Below are 15,070 nucleotides of genomic sequence, written 5' to 3'. Positions count from 1 at the left end.
ATGCTGTCAAAAGTCTTGTCTTTAATTGATAGTGAGGAATGGTCCAGTAAAGTGTTGAAAAGTCATACGTTTGGATGTTGTTGATTTGAGAAAGGTTTTGTGATTTCAAGTTTACTAAGAGTTCTTTAGAATTTTTTAAAATCCACATTTGATTTACACCACTTCTGGCATACGTTGTCGCACAGTACGATTGAAGTTTCGCCTTCAAAGCTGTTAATATTTTCGTGAGGAGGAAAGATGGGGGCTTGGTAGAACATTTACTGGATCCAGCAATGTATCTCTGTAAGGGTTATTATGAAGTTTAGGAATCCAGTATAGGCACGGTAACTCATATTCATCCGACCCATTGACTGGGATATTTAATGTGTCTAAAACTGAAGCATGGTTATGATTGAATGATTTAAAACATGGATTCCAACTACTAGAGTTTACGAAACGATAACTGGTTATCCATCTTTGATCACAGGAAGAGAGCAAGATCTATTCGAAAGTAATAAGAGAAGTGATATTTCAATGGACGACCTACTATAACAACCAACAGAATCAATTTAGGAATTTTCAGCTTATATCTGGTTCAATATCAGAAAAATCAATTTTGTTAAACTCAGTTCGAAGGTTAAGGGACGTGGAGGCGAATATGTTTTAATATTATCTACTGTGTTGGATGCCAACCAATTAGAGTTAATTTACTTCTATTTTTATATTGATATGTTATCAATAATTAACACAGATAATACATGTAACATATTCACTGATACACATAACAATATTTCAATCCCATAATGCCTATGATAAATATACAAAATTAAAAAAGGCAAACACGGACCCCTTGACACACCACAGGTGGGATCAGATGCCTAGGAGGAGTATTTGCTATTACCGTGTTAACCCTGTTAATTGTTCACACCCACCATTAACCATATATTTCGATCAGGTAAACAGAGCAATCCGTAGTCAAATTTAGCATTTAGAGAACGGTCTAACAGTTGGTATCAAACACTTCAGATAGCATTCGACCTAACGACGGGTTGTCTTTGTAAATTAGATCATTATAATGACAATAAAATTTTCGAAATGCTGCAATAATGTAGCCCTATCCGATTCTTTTTTATTCTGATGTTTTCGGAATATGGCTACAATTCCATAGGATCTTTGTAATGGTGCAAAATAAGCTCCGTGTATTACTCCTAAAGGTTGTATACACCCAAAGGAGTATCAACTTTGTCCTCGGGCATGTCTAATAAAGGTGTTTTTCACTAAACATCATGTACAGCTTGCAAAATTCTTCGTCTGTTCCGCCATGCTTGTTATCGCGAGATCTCGTAGGTGGATCTACTGAAAAACCTAAACATGTCAATCTGCGCGGAAATGTAGTTACTCGAGCCACTCCGAGAAAGAAAGGGAAATCATATGGTTACAGAAAGAATTTACACTCTGTTGTTCGTTTTTTAACTTGATATTAAATCTAAGCCTTTTTAATACCTACGAAATAGCTTTCTCCTCCGTACTTGTCCACTGATGTAAATACTACCTTATATAGCATATGCAAATAACTTGACAATCGGAAGTTGAAACTTCAGTCATCAAACATGGCGCACAAATATGAATCGAGAAAATGGAATGTATCGAAATTGTTGAAAACAGTAGAATAGAGCCTCACAAATCGTAAGTTGCAGGTTGAAAATTTATATATTGACTAAAAAACATAGAATATCATTTTATTTACGTTTAGCAAATGTTTAGAATGATCGAAAATGTTGCGGGAATGAATCACTCCCGCATTTGCACCATTACAGAGATCCTAAGGAGTTGTAGCTCTCTCCCAAAAAATATCGGGAGAGGGCTACATTATTACAGCTAACTTTAAACCGAGACCGTTTAAACCACTGAAACATCAACTTATCGGTCAGTAGACTGCCTCGATTTAAAAACTTATCATACGCAGAACACGCCCCTGCGTATTGAATTTGTTGAGAGACGTTAACATTTCATGCAGGTGATAATGGGAATATTGCTACATAAATACATGAAGTTGACGAAGCTTAAATCACCCCATGTATCAAGTTGTTAGTTTGCAGATAGCGTCTGTTTTAAGAAATGTCAAAGAATTTGGTTACCTGATCGATCAGAACTATGAGGATATATAAGAGCATCTTTTCTTTCATAAGTACGTAAGTCTTGGTCATGCACTAATTCTGAAAAAAAAAACCCAACAATTATTACATTAATCATTGTCACAATTAAAACTAAATGACTAATCTACAGTAGATGGTATAGAATATTACCACCCATTAACCACATTCACTTTAAGAACATTTATGATAATCTAGGCTTTTGATAAACGATTCGCTTGCTTTTGTAGAATAAGTTTTAAGCGTAAGAAATAGTGCTCCCATTGTGGCTTCAAATACATCGACTGGACCGAATATTGTTCAAAACAACAAAATACCTATACTGTATATTAAAGGGTTATTGAACTGAAATTGGTGAATATTGGCACAAGTTGGCTGTGAAAATGCACGAGCTTATTCACCAATATAAGTTCAATAACCCTTCTATTATATAGTTAAAGTATTTAGTTGTTAAATTATATCCCTTTTCACTCAAAATTAGACGAGAAGTCATCAATATAGGCATCTAAGGTGAAAGTGTGCAATATCAGCATGCATTTCTTAACTGTTCAATATTCGTCTGCCATTTTGGTTTGTTTACGTCCAATCGGATCATCGCGCGTCCTTTTCCGTAAACGGTAAGAAGACTCGGACGTGTATCGGCGCAAAACTTGCATCAAATCGATGTATTTCTTCGCCGGAGCGCGCCTGTGGATGAGGTTAAACGACCAGAACCGAATCCCTGTATAATGTGTTATTTAGATTTTCACCACAAATTCAGTTTTGGTATTATTAAAGTCTTATTCACTCTACATGTATTACATAAACATATAAGTGGGAATAGATAGTGGTAGAATACCTTAGATACGTATGATATCTTAAGATGCATTTGATAGCTCGCGTTTCATATTGTCCCGTACGACGGTGACGTCATAGTTACGTTTGTGTACATATAGCAACTGACTCTGATGACGGCGATCCACATACGAGGTTCATTTGCGGTTACGGAAATAGCCGAGTAGTTACGATTGGTTTACGTCGTTTCGGTAAGGTCAATATTGAACACTCATACTCGGAATGTTTCGGGCGCACACAATCTACGCAATGCAAAGTTAGCGTTCAATAAATTTTCAGGATATTGAACGCATTCTCTAGATTTTAGGCAGATTTTATAATAGACTATTTATTAGCTATATAATAAAGGTATATATTCGTCTTCGTTTTATTTTTGCCCATTTCACGATCATCCTACATGTATGTGGTGCTTATTACATGGTTATCTTATGAGGGCGATTTCAAAACGGAATGTAATAATAAAAACAAAATTAATCAAAACCAAAACAACGGCTTGGGAGAATATTTGATGACAATTCTGATATTTTGAAAGTAAAGTAAAAATGATAATAGAAATTACAAAATAAGATGCAACATGTCTATAAATATCTTTTGGTATCCCATGCTCTAAACTTTTCCCTCCAATTCTGACCACATTTCTTGTTTCAAAATGTAGGAATGTGAGGAGACCAGTATAATTTTTCTTTGGGGTGACTGTAGAACAAAGGGATACATATTTTAATGAATGAGAGTTAGATGAAATGTTATCAAAAGAAGGCAATGATGATAATCAGGACAAAAGTGGGGAGGACTTTGAAAGGACATTCCGGATCCCGTACAATGAAAATTGTGATGAATGCCAAAAATGTTTTTGCAAAGCATGTATCACAGATGAGAGAAAAAGACAAATGTGGTGATCTACTGAACCAGTGTCACCTGACAGAAGAAATAACTCTTTATGAAAGAAAACGTATGTTATTTTCGACATTGCATTTTCATACATGTAGGTGTTTTTCTGGATGAAAGATACAGAGAGAGAAAATTTATGGTGCTTTAATCAGACACCCGACTTACAAATGTGACAAGTCATCGTACGGACATTCTACCAGAATGTGTTGTTAATATTGTGATATTTTGCTTCGCCAACCCAAAACACACCGTACATGGGGCACCGTTAACAGTAACTGTATTGTCTAGTTTGATAATTATATGGATATTTTCTATGAACATTTTTTCAACAAGTTTCTTTATTGGATTTTTTAAAGATTTTGAGAGATGAACATCTAATCGTGACTGTTAAATATCTGTTGACTGGGGTGCCCATGTATTAATTACTGTCAGTACTTGTCGAGAGATAACAGTCTGAATAGCGGGACGCACAGACATGATTACATGACGTGTGTGTTCTTTGTATATTTATAACAATAAACATAATTAATGGACTTTTCTTTCTCTCTGCTGAGGTTAGATAATTAAGACATCATAATCATATTCAGCAACAATTCTGATTGCGTCAGTGGAGATAAGTGGTTCCGTTGTAAATATAAACAGAAAATGTTAGCTCTGCTGTCAAAACTGGCAAATTTTGAATAGCAGTATCACTTCAGAATTTGAAGTCATAAAAACTTCATTTCTTTAAAACTTTGAAATATTTTCTAGCATTCTCAAAAAAAAAAAATACCAAAATGTATTCACATAACTACCTCCAGATTAAAATTGATGATATTAGTATAAATTCAAGAATATGTCATCTGAAGTGAAGGGTGGCAGGAAAATTGAAATTTCCTCCAATTTCCTAGTTGGTTGCTATTTATACCCCCCCCCCCCCCCCCCCCCCCAGTACCGGCCTTTAAGGTCATATGGTACGTTTCTTAATATCATATAATTTTGTGACATTTCAAGTACAATTCACTTACTCCCATATTGTTTCTTTAAAAATATTACCATGTTTGTTTTAGGGTTGGTATAGTTTCATAGTTCCTGATGTGGCAATTAAAAATGAAAAGTCAGCTTTTCTGCATTGCAGGGGGTTGTATATAAGTGGATATTACAAAGTTATTGTAGCAAAGAAAGTGGGGAAATTTTGGGGCCAATCGGGGATCGAACCCGGAACCATTGCATCCATAGTTATATGATCTAACCATTCAGCTGACCAGACCAATATACGAAGTGTGGTTACATTACTACAATATAAACTTTAAATCTATTTCAGAAATAATACAATAAATCTTCATATTGAGGAGTTGGAAAAAATAACTCTTTTAAAAAATGTGAGAAATGTCGCGTATGATCTCAAAATGGGAGAAAATGTTTTAATGCATCGCAGTAAAAGCAATATTGGACGAAAATATCCCTCTATACAATAACACCTTAGCATAACATGCCATAATACACTAGGACAAAATATTGTGATGTTATCAATCAAGTATAGGTACATATATCTGCGGAATAAACTCCAATAAATAAGAGTGTCTGTCCGGCGGTCGGTTACTAGCTGGCATTTCTCTTGGGGCTCTTACTTGTGTGCATACCGGGAAATACGCTTTAATCTTCCGTATATTAAATTTGTATAAAACATTCGATGATGGAGGCCGTCGTCATCTTTTTATCCATACTGTTCGTCACTGTCAATACAGCTTCATCACAGTAAGTCCACCTTCTAAAATATATTTTGTTTCATTTAATGACGGTATTCATATCAAAGTTCCAATCTTGAAGAACTTGTTAACAATGGAGCTTTCTCTGTTTTACGTTTATTTACGGATAGGAACAACAGTGGGGAAAGCTATCCCCTTTGGTTTTACTGGGATGAGGACTCTCATCAGTGCCAAAGTAATTCAATCATTTTACAATTTAAAGCCAAAGTTTTATGCACGAATTATAGCAAACGATTTAACGACAATAGCAACATATTAGCTATAAGAACATTATTTTTATTATTCTACCTATTTCACCGGTGGCGCGTAAAAACAGGACTACGCAAAAGGGGTGCCTCTAAAGCTTTGAAACTACGGCCATAAGATACATGATCTATATATCATATTTTTGGAAATTGTCTCTATATTTTGACTATGTAAAAATCAATAAAGTAAGTAAAGCCATTAGATTAAAAAAAAAGCATTTAAAGTGAAGGATGGCTTCGTCTAAATATGACGCAACGCTTTGTCGCAAGGTCATTTTCCCCCTCGATATGATTTTTTTTATTTTCCTTATGAATTCAATATTTTTATATATTTGAAAAGCATATATTCCCTGCTTTCAGAAGATATAAAAATTATTTTTAATGCCTGGCAAAGTTATAAGAAAATAGCAATTTTTTGCACATGTACGTTTTCTTGCGATTTTTTTCTCTCAATGTTTAAACATATCGGCGTTTTACCTATATTTATATATGAAAATAGGGAAAAGTAAATACAGCCTGTAAAAGTAGAGGACATTTCCTTCTTGATGGGCCCTTATTCGTGTTATAATTCTCGGTAGTTTTTATATTATGATAAAATGAAATTGGGACATGCTGCGCGGTTTTTTTTTTGTTTTTTTTTTTTAGAATTAGCGACAAAACGTCGTCGCTAAAGGCGTTGTATTGTCCTCTTTTAGTAAATTCAGTACCTTTTGATACACTAAAACAATATACACATATGTATGAAATAATCAGTCAGGTATTCTCTGCTTTTTAAATTAAAGACTAGACTTTTTGACATAACAGACAGTTGCTTCGTTAACAAAAATGAAAAAGGAAATATTCATATCTAGTGATCAATCATCCAAAAAATTATTTCGTGAAACACCACTCTGATTCCACGTAGTACATCACTTTCTGTGGTAAATATGAAATCCCTGAGTGGTGTGTGACCGGTCGACATGGAATAATTACCCCTCTTATGCACCTTATTCCACCTCTGGTATGCCCAGGGGTCCTAGCTCTATTTTATATTCCCGATAGAAGTTATGAGATTAATCAGTGTTAGATATCTTCACCTCTTCATGTAATATATGCATTTTACCTCTTCATGTAATATATGCATTTTTCCGATATCTAATTATTAATCAAGTAGACATCTACATGTGTTCTCTACTTGGTCAACGGAACAAAAAATCTGTTTCAAGTAAAACTGTCGTTTATACTGTAACTTTTTTGTTGGTGTATCAGAGGACACACGCTTACATCTTCCTTATATATCTTCCTTATATATTCAGAGATCATTCAATAATGGAGTGTATCATTGTCATATTGTTATCCGTACTGCTCGTTATTGTAAATACAGCTACAACACAGTAAGTCCACATTCTGAAATATATTACGTATTGTGTGTAAGTTGCAATGGTTTAATAATCACGATAATTATATTAAAGTGCTAATTTTAAGTAAATGTTGATAATAAACTTGTTGATACTGTATCTTTTTCTGTTTTTACGTTTATTTACGTACAGGAAGAACATCGGAGAAACATGTTCCCAGTGTCAAAGTAAATCAATCAATTTACAATTTGAAGCCAAAGTTTTATGCACGAATTACAGCAATGATTTATAGTTTGAAAAAAAAATCTATTTTGTAATTAAATCGTAATGCAGATAACATTAATACATTTTATTTGAAATGATTTGAATTTCATCAAGTTTCATTGATTAAAAGAATACTTTTTTAGGTTGTCCAATTGGTTATCACGGTCGTAATTGTTCCCTGCCCTGTAGATATCCAAGCTATGGCGAGCGATGTCAGAAAAAATGTAATTGTACGGCAGAATACTGTACCAGCGATAAGGGGTGTATCAATAAAACAAGTGAGTATCGGTAAATGTATCGCTTTAGTTTATAACGTTACTATTCCATCATTCAATTATTTTCATTACGTTATATAAACTATTCTTTCAGTAATATATATAAGTATATATAAGCAGAGTCAATGGTTCAATAATTTAGGCGTTCAGTATTACATTTGTACGCATCAATTAGAAACTACATTGTATGTATAGTAAAATGATTAAAGAATCCGAATTCTTAATCTCTTTACAACATTTTCTGCAGATTGTGAACCTGGGTACTACGGGAGGGATTGCTCGTTGCCCTGTAGATATCCTAATTATGGAGCGAAATGTCAGTCTGAGTGCAATTGTACCAAGACACTATGTAGTCATATAACGGGGTGTCAACCCAGTACAGGTAACCAAATATAAGTATAAAATCTTTGAAATACGTAGAATAATGCAATCTGATTTTCTTATAGTTGTATTGTTGCTATTGTAGCTAACTTCCTTTTAAAATACACAGATAACGTTCTGATTTACACGACAACAGAAAAGGGTAAATATCTCATATATTTTATTACATAGGTGGTGATCAACAAAAAGAAGCCAAATTTTACATTTCTGCATAGTTTTCATTATTATAATTATTTTATTTGGTAATTAATTCTTCTAAGTCTACGAAAACAATTTTGTTGATTGCTGTGAACCGTGATATATTTATGAGAGGGACTAGTAAATTGTTAGAGCTTGTTCTCATTCCTTTTGATTTGATCAATAAAATATGTTCAAAACAAAACCGTCATATCACGAGAGGAGAACTCACTGATCTGTTAGTTATGGGGATAACTCTCAGTCTATGTACATTGTTCCAAAGCATTATGTAGTCCGATAACGGGGTGTCAGTCAAGTACAGCTACATTGTACTTCAAAAAGCATTTTTTTCTTCAAAATAGAGTGCACACAATAAATACAATATTGATTATATCGCGTAATATTCTGCTAATGTCACAAAATCTCTTGTAAATAACATTACCGGTATCATTCTTATTTACATGACTACAGAAAAAGACGAGCATTCCACAGCTGTCAAAGAGGACTTACAAACAGTCATTGTAATAGGATGTTCAATAGTGTTTGGCGTGATAGTGCTCTTTGTGTCTATAATAATAGCATTAGTGAAGAGAAACAAACAATCCAAGCGGAAAAAGGAACAAGATTGTGACTTTGATTCCGAATTTAGTTCATATCAATCCATACGCAGTGATACGGAGAGGAGTACGACTTCCGGTAGATATTGTCGCAACATTCATGAACTTAACGGGAAGCAAGCCCGAAGTCAGGAACTTGAAATATATGAAAACACGTCTATACAGGAAAAAATGAGGACGTACCATCCCTGACTACACCCGTGTATATGTGATCGTTTAAATCCAATTAGGTCCGTTTCATACACTGTCGGTATGATCTCCTGTTTTACGAATATATCAAATTATATCTGTCTTGACTGAATTTTTTCCAATTTCAAATTACATGACATTGTATATAATTCATCAACAGGTAAAGGTACATGTCTCTGGGTATCCAACATGTACATGTTTGTGTATATAAGACAAAGCAGAATTACATGTTTCAACAATCGAATTCAATGTATTTATGCACATTTTAGAATATGTTACAAAGAATTCCGTGCACTGTGAATAACTAGGGCATTCCAGTTCGATGTTGCTAAAACACGGAACGGAATTTAAAAAAAACACCGTGGATGTTTTCCCGTTCTCTCTGTAATTTCTGCTTCCCTCATTGATAAGACTTTTTCATTTTACAAACTGTTAGCCTCTTCAGAACATTACATACATTTTCTGTTTTCCGTTTCGGGTTTTACCAACACTCATTCCAGTTTGCCGCAAAGATCTCCTAACCCTTCCATCATCGGTCATTTTAAACCATGTGACCTTTAACTAGATAGGAGACGTAAAGTATACCATTGTACTTTCCTTTCCGATAACCGAGTATCTCAGTGACTTATATCGGGGTATATTAAAATCGGAAAGACACGGCTTGTTCATTCACGCTGGTCAGAAGACTACACCTTATTTAAGAATACTATAATGAGAATTTACTTCTGAATTACCTGCAGATCCCAGGTGTGACTGTACAGTAGTGAAATATCTTCAGGTATTTCCCGTGTTCTACTTTCGTTTTGCTATATTTACATTCTACAATGATCTGATATGTTTCGTCACACCCTACCACATTCCAGCTTGTTGCACAGGTAACGTGAATAAATCGGGTTTAATATGAAATGACACGCCAGGGGATTTTCTTTTTACTAATTTCTGTAATGACACCAGATCACAATTATTTGACTCATTTTTCACAATCTTTCATTTATTCTTTTTTTTTTTTTTTTTTTTTTTTTTTAACAAAACATCAAATTCATCAGTTTTCAATTGCATATTTTAAAACTCTTGATGTCTTTTGAGATAAATAGAATTTTAAAAAACACATTGTTTCTCAAATAAGGTATGCAATACTAATATAAGAAAACATTAGCAATGCTAATATACATTGTAAGAAAGTACTGCATAAATTTCATTCAGGGTATAGAAATTTGCATATAATGAACAATGCAGTAAAATAAACTGTATAGTGCATTATGACGCGTTTTGTTGTAAATACAAGTCAAAACAAGCTACAACATTAGGATAAATATGTTTGGGAATTTGAGAACAAAGAAAAGTACACATGTATATTCTAGCAATGCACATATACACAAACCAAAAAAATCTGTGAATTTCAAAACCAAAACAAAAGAAAGATTACATATTGAATTAATTAAAATGTATGACTGTTAACACACACACATTTAATACTATAAACAGACACTCGTGAATATTGCACACAGCAAAAATATACTTCACATAGCAATACACACACAAATATTTAGAATTGATTTACACACTCCAGTGGTGTTTCTATCAAACATCGTGACGTTATTAATAGGATAAGGATACTTACATTTGATTTGTTGTCTTGAAAAGAAAGGGGAAATCAAAATAGAAATAACATGATTCCCTTTACAAACAAGAGGTCAATGGGTCACATCGCTCACCCGAGTCACCTTTGCTTATATCTAAAAATGTCTCCTATATATTCGCATGTAAAACTTTGATCCCTATTGTGGCCCCAACCTACTCCCGGGGACCATGATTTTTACAAACTTGAATCTGCACTGTGTGAGGAAGCTTTCATGTAAACATAAACTTTTCTGGCCCAGTGATTTTTCAGAACAAGATTTTTAATGATTTTCCCTATATATTTGTATGTAAAATTTTGACCCCCTTCTTTGGCCCCATCTTACCCCTGGGGACCATGATTTTTACAAACTTGAATCTGCACTATGTCAGGAAGCTTTCATGTAAACATAAACTTTTCTGGCCCAGTGGTTTTTCAGAACAAGAGTTTTAATGATTTTTCCTATATTTGTATGTAAAATTTTGACTCCCTTCTTTGGCCCCATCGCACTCCTGGGGACCATGATTTTTACAAACTTGAATCTGCACTATGTCAGGAAGCTTTCGTGCAAATGTAAACTTCTTTGGCCCAATGGTTCTTAAGGAGAAAATTTTTTAAATATTTTTCCCTATTCATTAGTTATGTAAAACTTTGATCTCCTCATTGTGGCCTCATCCTAGCCCCGGGGGTCAAACGTTTAACAAACTTGAATTTGCACTATGTCAGAAAGCTGTCATATTAATCTCAGCTTTCTTGGCTCAGTAGTTCTTCAGAAGGAGATTTTTAAAGATTTTCCCTATATATTTATATGTATAACAATCCCCTATTGTCGCCTCAACTTACCCCCGGGGCCACCAGTTTCACAAATCGGAACCTGCACTATGTCAGGAAGTTTCCATGTAAATTTCCGCTTTCCTGGCTCAGTAGTTTTTGAGAAGAAGATTTTTAAAAGATTTTCCCTACATATTAGTGTGTAAAACTTTGATCCCCTATTGTGGTCCCATTCTACCCCTGGAGGACATGATTTTTACAAACTTGAACCTACTCTATGTCGGAAAGCTGTCATGTAAATATCAGGTTTTCTGGCCCAGTGGATTTTGAGAAGAAGATTTTTAAAGAATTTCCCTATATATTTGTATGTAAAACTTTGATCCGCTATTGTGGCCCCATCCTACCCCCGGGGGACATGGTTTTTACAAACTTGAATTTGCACTATGTCAGAAAGTTTACATGTAAATAATAGCTTTTCTGGGTCAGGGGTTGTTGAGAAGAAGATTTTTAAAGATTTTCCCTATTTATTTGTATGTAAAACTTTGATCCCCTATTGTGGCCCCATCCTACTCCCGGCGGACAAGATTTTTACAAACTTGAATCTGCACTATGTCAGAAAGCTTTCATGTAATATAAGCTTTTCTGGTTCAGTGGTTCTTGAGAAGATTTTTAAAGATTTTCCCTATATATTTGTATATAAAACTTTGGTCCCCTATTGTCGCCTCAACTTACCCCCGGGGGCCATGAGTTTTACAAATTTGAACCTGCGTTAAGTCAGCAAACTTGCATGTAAATTTCCACTTTGATCCCCTATTGTGGTCCCATTCTACCCCTGGAGGACATGATTTTTACAAACTTGAATCTGCTCTATGTCGGAAAGCTGTCATGTAAATATCAGGTTTTCTGGCCCAGTAGTTTTTGAGAAAAACATTTTTGAAGATTTTCCCTATATATATTAGTATGAAAAACTTTGATCCCCTATTGTGGCCCCATCCTACCCCCTGGGGAACATGATTTTTACAAACTTGAATTTGCACTATGTCAGAAAGCTTACATGTAAATAACATCTTTTCTGGGTCAGTGGTTGTTGAGAAGAAGATTTTTAAAGATTTTCCCTATTTATTTGTATGTAAAACTTTGATCCGCTATTGTGGCCCCATCCTACTCCCAGGAGACAAGATTTTTACAAACTTGAATCTGCACTATGTCAGAAAGCTTTCATGTAATATCAGCTTTTTCGGCCCAGTAGTTTTTGAGAAGAATTTTTTAAAAAGATTTTCCCTATATATTAGTATCTAAAACTTTGATCCCCTATTGTGGCCCTATCCTACCCCCAGGGGGACATGATTTTTACAAACTTGAATTTGCACTATGTCAGAAAGCTTACATGTAAATTATAAAATAACAGCTTTTCTGGCTCCGTGGTTCTTGTGAAGAAGATTTTTAAAGATTTTCCTTATGTATTTGTATGTAAAACTTTGATCCCCTATTGTGGCCCCATCCTAACCCAGGGGGACATCACTTTTACAAACTTGAATCTGCACTATGGCAGGAAGCTTTCATGTAAATCTCCGCTTTTTTGGCTCAGTGGTTCTTGAGAAGAAAATTTTTAAATGAACCCGCCCTATTTTTGTGATTATATCCACTTTGAAGGGGGCATGGTCCTTCATTTGAACAAACGTGAAGGTCCTTCACCCAAGGATGCTTTTGGCCAAGTTCGTTATAATTGGCCGAGCGGAGAAGAAGTCGAAAATGTAAAACGTTTACAGACAGACGGACGGACAGACAACGGACAACTAGAAAAGCTCACTTGAGCTTTCAGCACAGGTGAGCTAAAAAAGTTAAAGCTCATGCACGAAAATATGTATGCTTGCAAAAATGTTTTATATTGTAGTTCTCAAATCAGTCACATGACCGATGATTTTTGCAACAATTGATTTATTATTGGTTTCTCTGACATTACTCTGTGGAGTACTTTCCCACCATTACATTATTAAATGAAATTCTTGTAAATTAATGTCTTCACACATTGTCAATATATTACGTTTACCTGGGTTCTTCAGCTGCAATTGCATCACTACACTTGTTTCATTTGAAACTACTTCAAATGCAAGCCAGCATTCGCCCCGCATGCGGAAGGTTGGGGTTCATATACCGGCCGTGACAGACCTAAGTCGCTAAAACAGGTAGTGACAGTTCCATCGCCAAACGCTCGGCATCAGGTGTGAATGTCATGGGTCCTCGGATATGTCCTTTAAAACGGATGTCCCGTGTCACAGTAAGTGTGGCACGCTAAAGAGCCCTCACTCCTCAAAGGCCGTAAGCGTCGAGCATAGGTCTAAATTTGAAGCCCCTCACTGGTGTTGGTGACATCTCCATGAGTGAAAAATTCTCGAGAGGGACTTTAAACAAGATACAGGTGACTCTCGTTTGCTCCAATTTCGATTTCTTGATCACTAGAAGTGAAATCATGGTCCCAGGTTCTTTTGTCTCTATATAACTAAGCCAATTTACTATCGATCTCTCGAACGTTCGATCTCTCGAAGTGAAATTGGGTCTCGTAGATAACGAACAATGATCAATCTCATAAATCCCACAAGCAATACAAAATAGATAGTTGGGCAAACACGGATCCCTGGACACACCAAAAGTGGGATCAGGTGCTTATGAGGAGCAAGCATCCCCCGTCGACCGATCACACCCGCCGTGAGCCCTATATCTTCATCAAGTAAACGGAGTTATCTGTAGTCAAAATCAGTGTACCACGAATGGTCGAATAATCGGTACGAAACTCGTCAGACAGCATTTGACCCAAATGATTGTTTTTTCACTCTCGAAGGAGTGGTAGCGTATATCTACCCAAGCGTATAATTTCCTCTCCCGAGGACCTTCCCTGGATTTTTTAGAAGGCTGGAGGATTGCGTGGTCGTGGTAATTAGGTGTTTACCTCGCCCGTGGTTCTGTGTGGGGACGAACTCTTGAGTACATAATTGGTTAATTTTCACCCTCCACAAGGGTCTTGTGACAATCAAAATTTGTATATATTCCGACTTTGAATACAATCGAATTTGTTTTAATTTGATGACGAGAGAGTAAGTTTGAGATATCAATTTAGAGATCTACAGACCGTTACATTTCTAGAGTTCGTTCTTTTTGCAAAGTTACTTTAAATCATCGTTTTACTCATTTGTAACGTTAAAATTTTTGCTTTGTGTAAGGCGACATAAAATTGTACTCTGTATAGTTATCAACAACAAAATTATTTATTCTCAAATAAATACAACATGTGTATTGGAGAGAATTGATTCGTAACATATGATACAATATTGTACATAGCTTGCAGTGAACACGGAGGACATGTCCTCTCTCTTATACCATTAACAAGAGTACCGCAAACGGTACAATATACGCCCGTCAGACAGTGAAATGCAACCTGGAAGCATATTGTGCACTCTGAATTTATACAACACACATTCTATATAGAAAAGCCTTAAAGTGGGTCATGGTGCACTAATCCATCTGACATGTGAACTGATTATGTATTTCTATGAGAATGAGGTTGTGATAAAATGTCGGTGCAATATCTATCTATGA

The 15,070-nt window shown here is 35.2% G+C and overlaps 2 protein-coding genes across 11 annotated transcripts in view; one reads left to right on the top strand and one right to left on the bottom strand.

The window, feature by feature from the left end:
- The window catches only part of LOC125645494 (serine-rich adhesin for platelets-like), a 275,270-nt gene extending 265,266 nt beyond the window's left edge, over nt 1-10,004 (bottom strand). For 3 of the 5 annotated variants that reach the window (XM_056158057.1, XM_056158061.1, XM_056158065.1), the window contains exons 1-2: nt 9,822-10,004; nt 2,118-2,195 (exon numbers count right to left, since the gene is read on the bottom strand). In XM_056158057.1, the coding sequence (XP_056014032.1) occupies nt 2,118-2,186 (69 nt within the window). In that variant the 5' untranslated portion in view covers nt 2,187-2,195; nt 9,822-10,004. Of the gene's footprint in view, nt 1-2,117; nt 2,196-5,464; nt 5,601-9,821 lie in introns of those variants that run through there. The other 2 variants (XM_056158054.1, XM_056158050.1) reach the window with 2 other exon arrangements.
- On the top strand, nt 5,453-9,331 carry LOC125645900 (multiple epidermal growth factor-like domains protein 10). 6 transcript variants are annotated; one of them, XM_056158248.1, is made up of 6 exons: nt 5,453-5,591; nt 7,377-7,411; nt 7,592-7,726; nt 7,971-8,105; nt 8,214-8,246; nt 8,753-9,331. In XM_056158248.1, the coding sequence occupies exons 1-6, from the start codon at nt 5,527-5,529 to the stop codon at nt 9,088-9,090; spliced, it is 741 nt and encodes a 246-aa protein (XP_056014223.1). In that variant the 5' UTR covers nt 5,453-5,526; the 3' UTR covers nt 9,091-9,331. The 6 variants fall into 6 exon arrangements, with proteins under 6 accessions (XP_056014223.1, XP_056014220.1, XP_056014226.1 ...); XM_056158245.1 differs by having other exon boundaries at nt 8,190-8,246; XM_056158247.1 differs by having other exon boundaries at nt 5,582-7,220.
- Nucleotides 10,005-15,070: the final 5,066 nt, after the last annotated feature.

The sequence above is a fragment of the Ostrea edulis genome, chromosome 1 (assembly GCF_947568905.1).
Source record: "Ostrea edulis chromosome 1, xbOstEdul1.1, whole genome shotgun sequence".
Taxonomy (NCBI): domain Eukaryota; kingdom Metazoa; phylum Mollusca; class Bivalvia; order Ostreida; family Ostreidae; genus Ostrea; species Ostrea edulis.
Note: the sequence above shows the minus strand (reverse complement) of the source record. Positions and strands in the feature narration are given on the sequence as shown.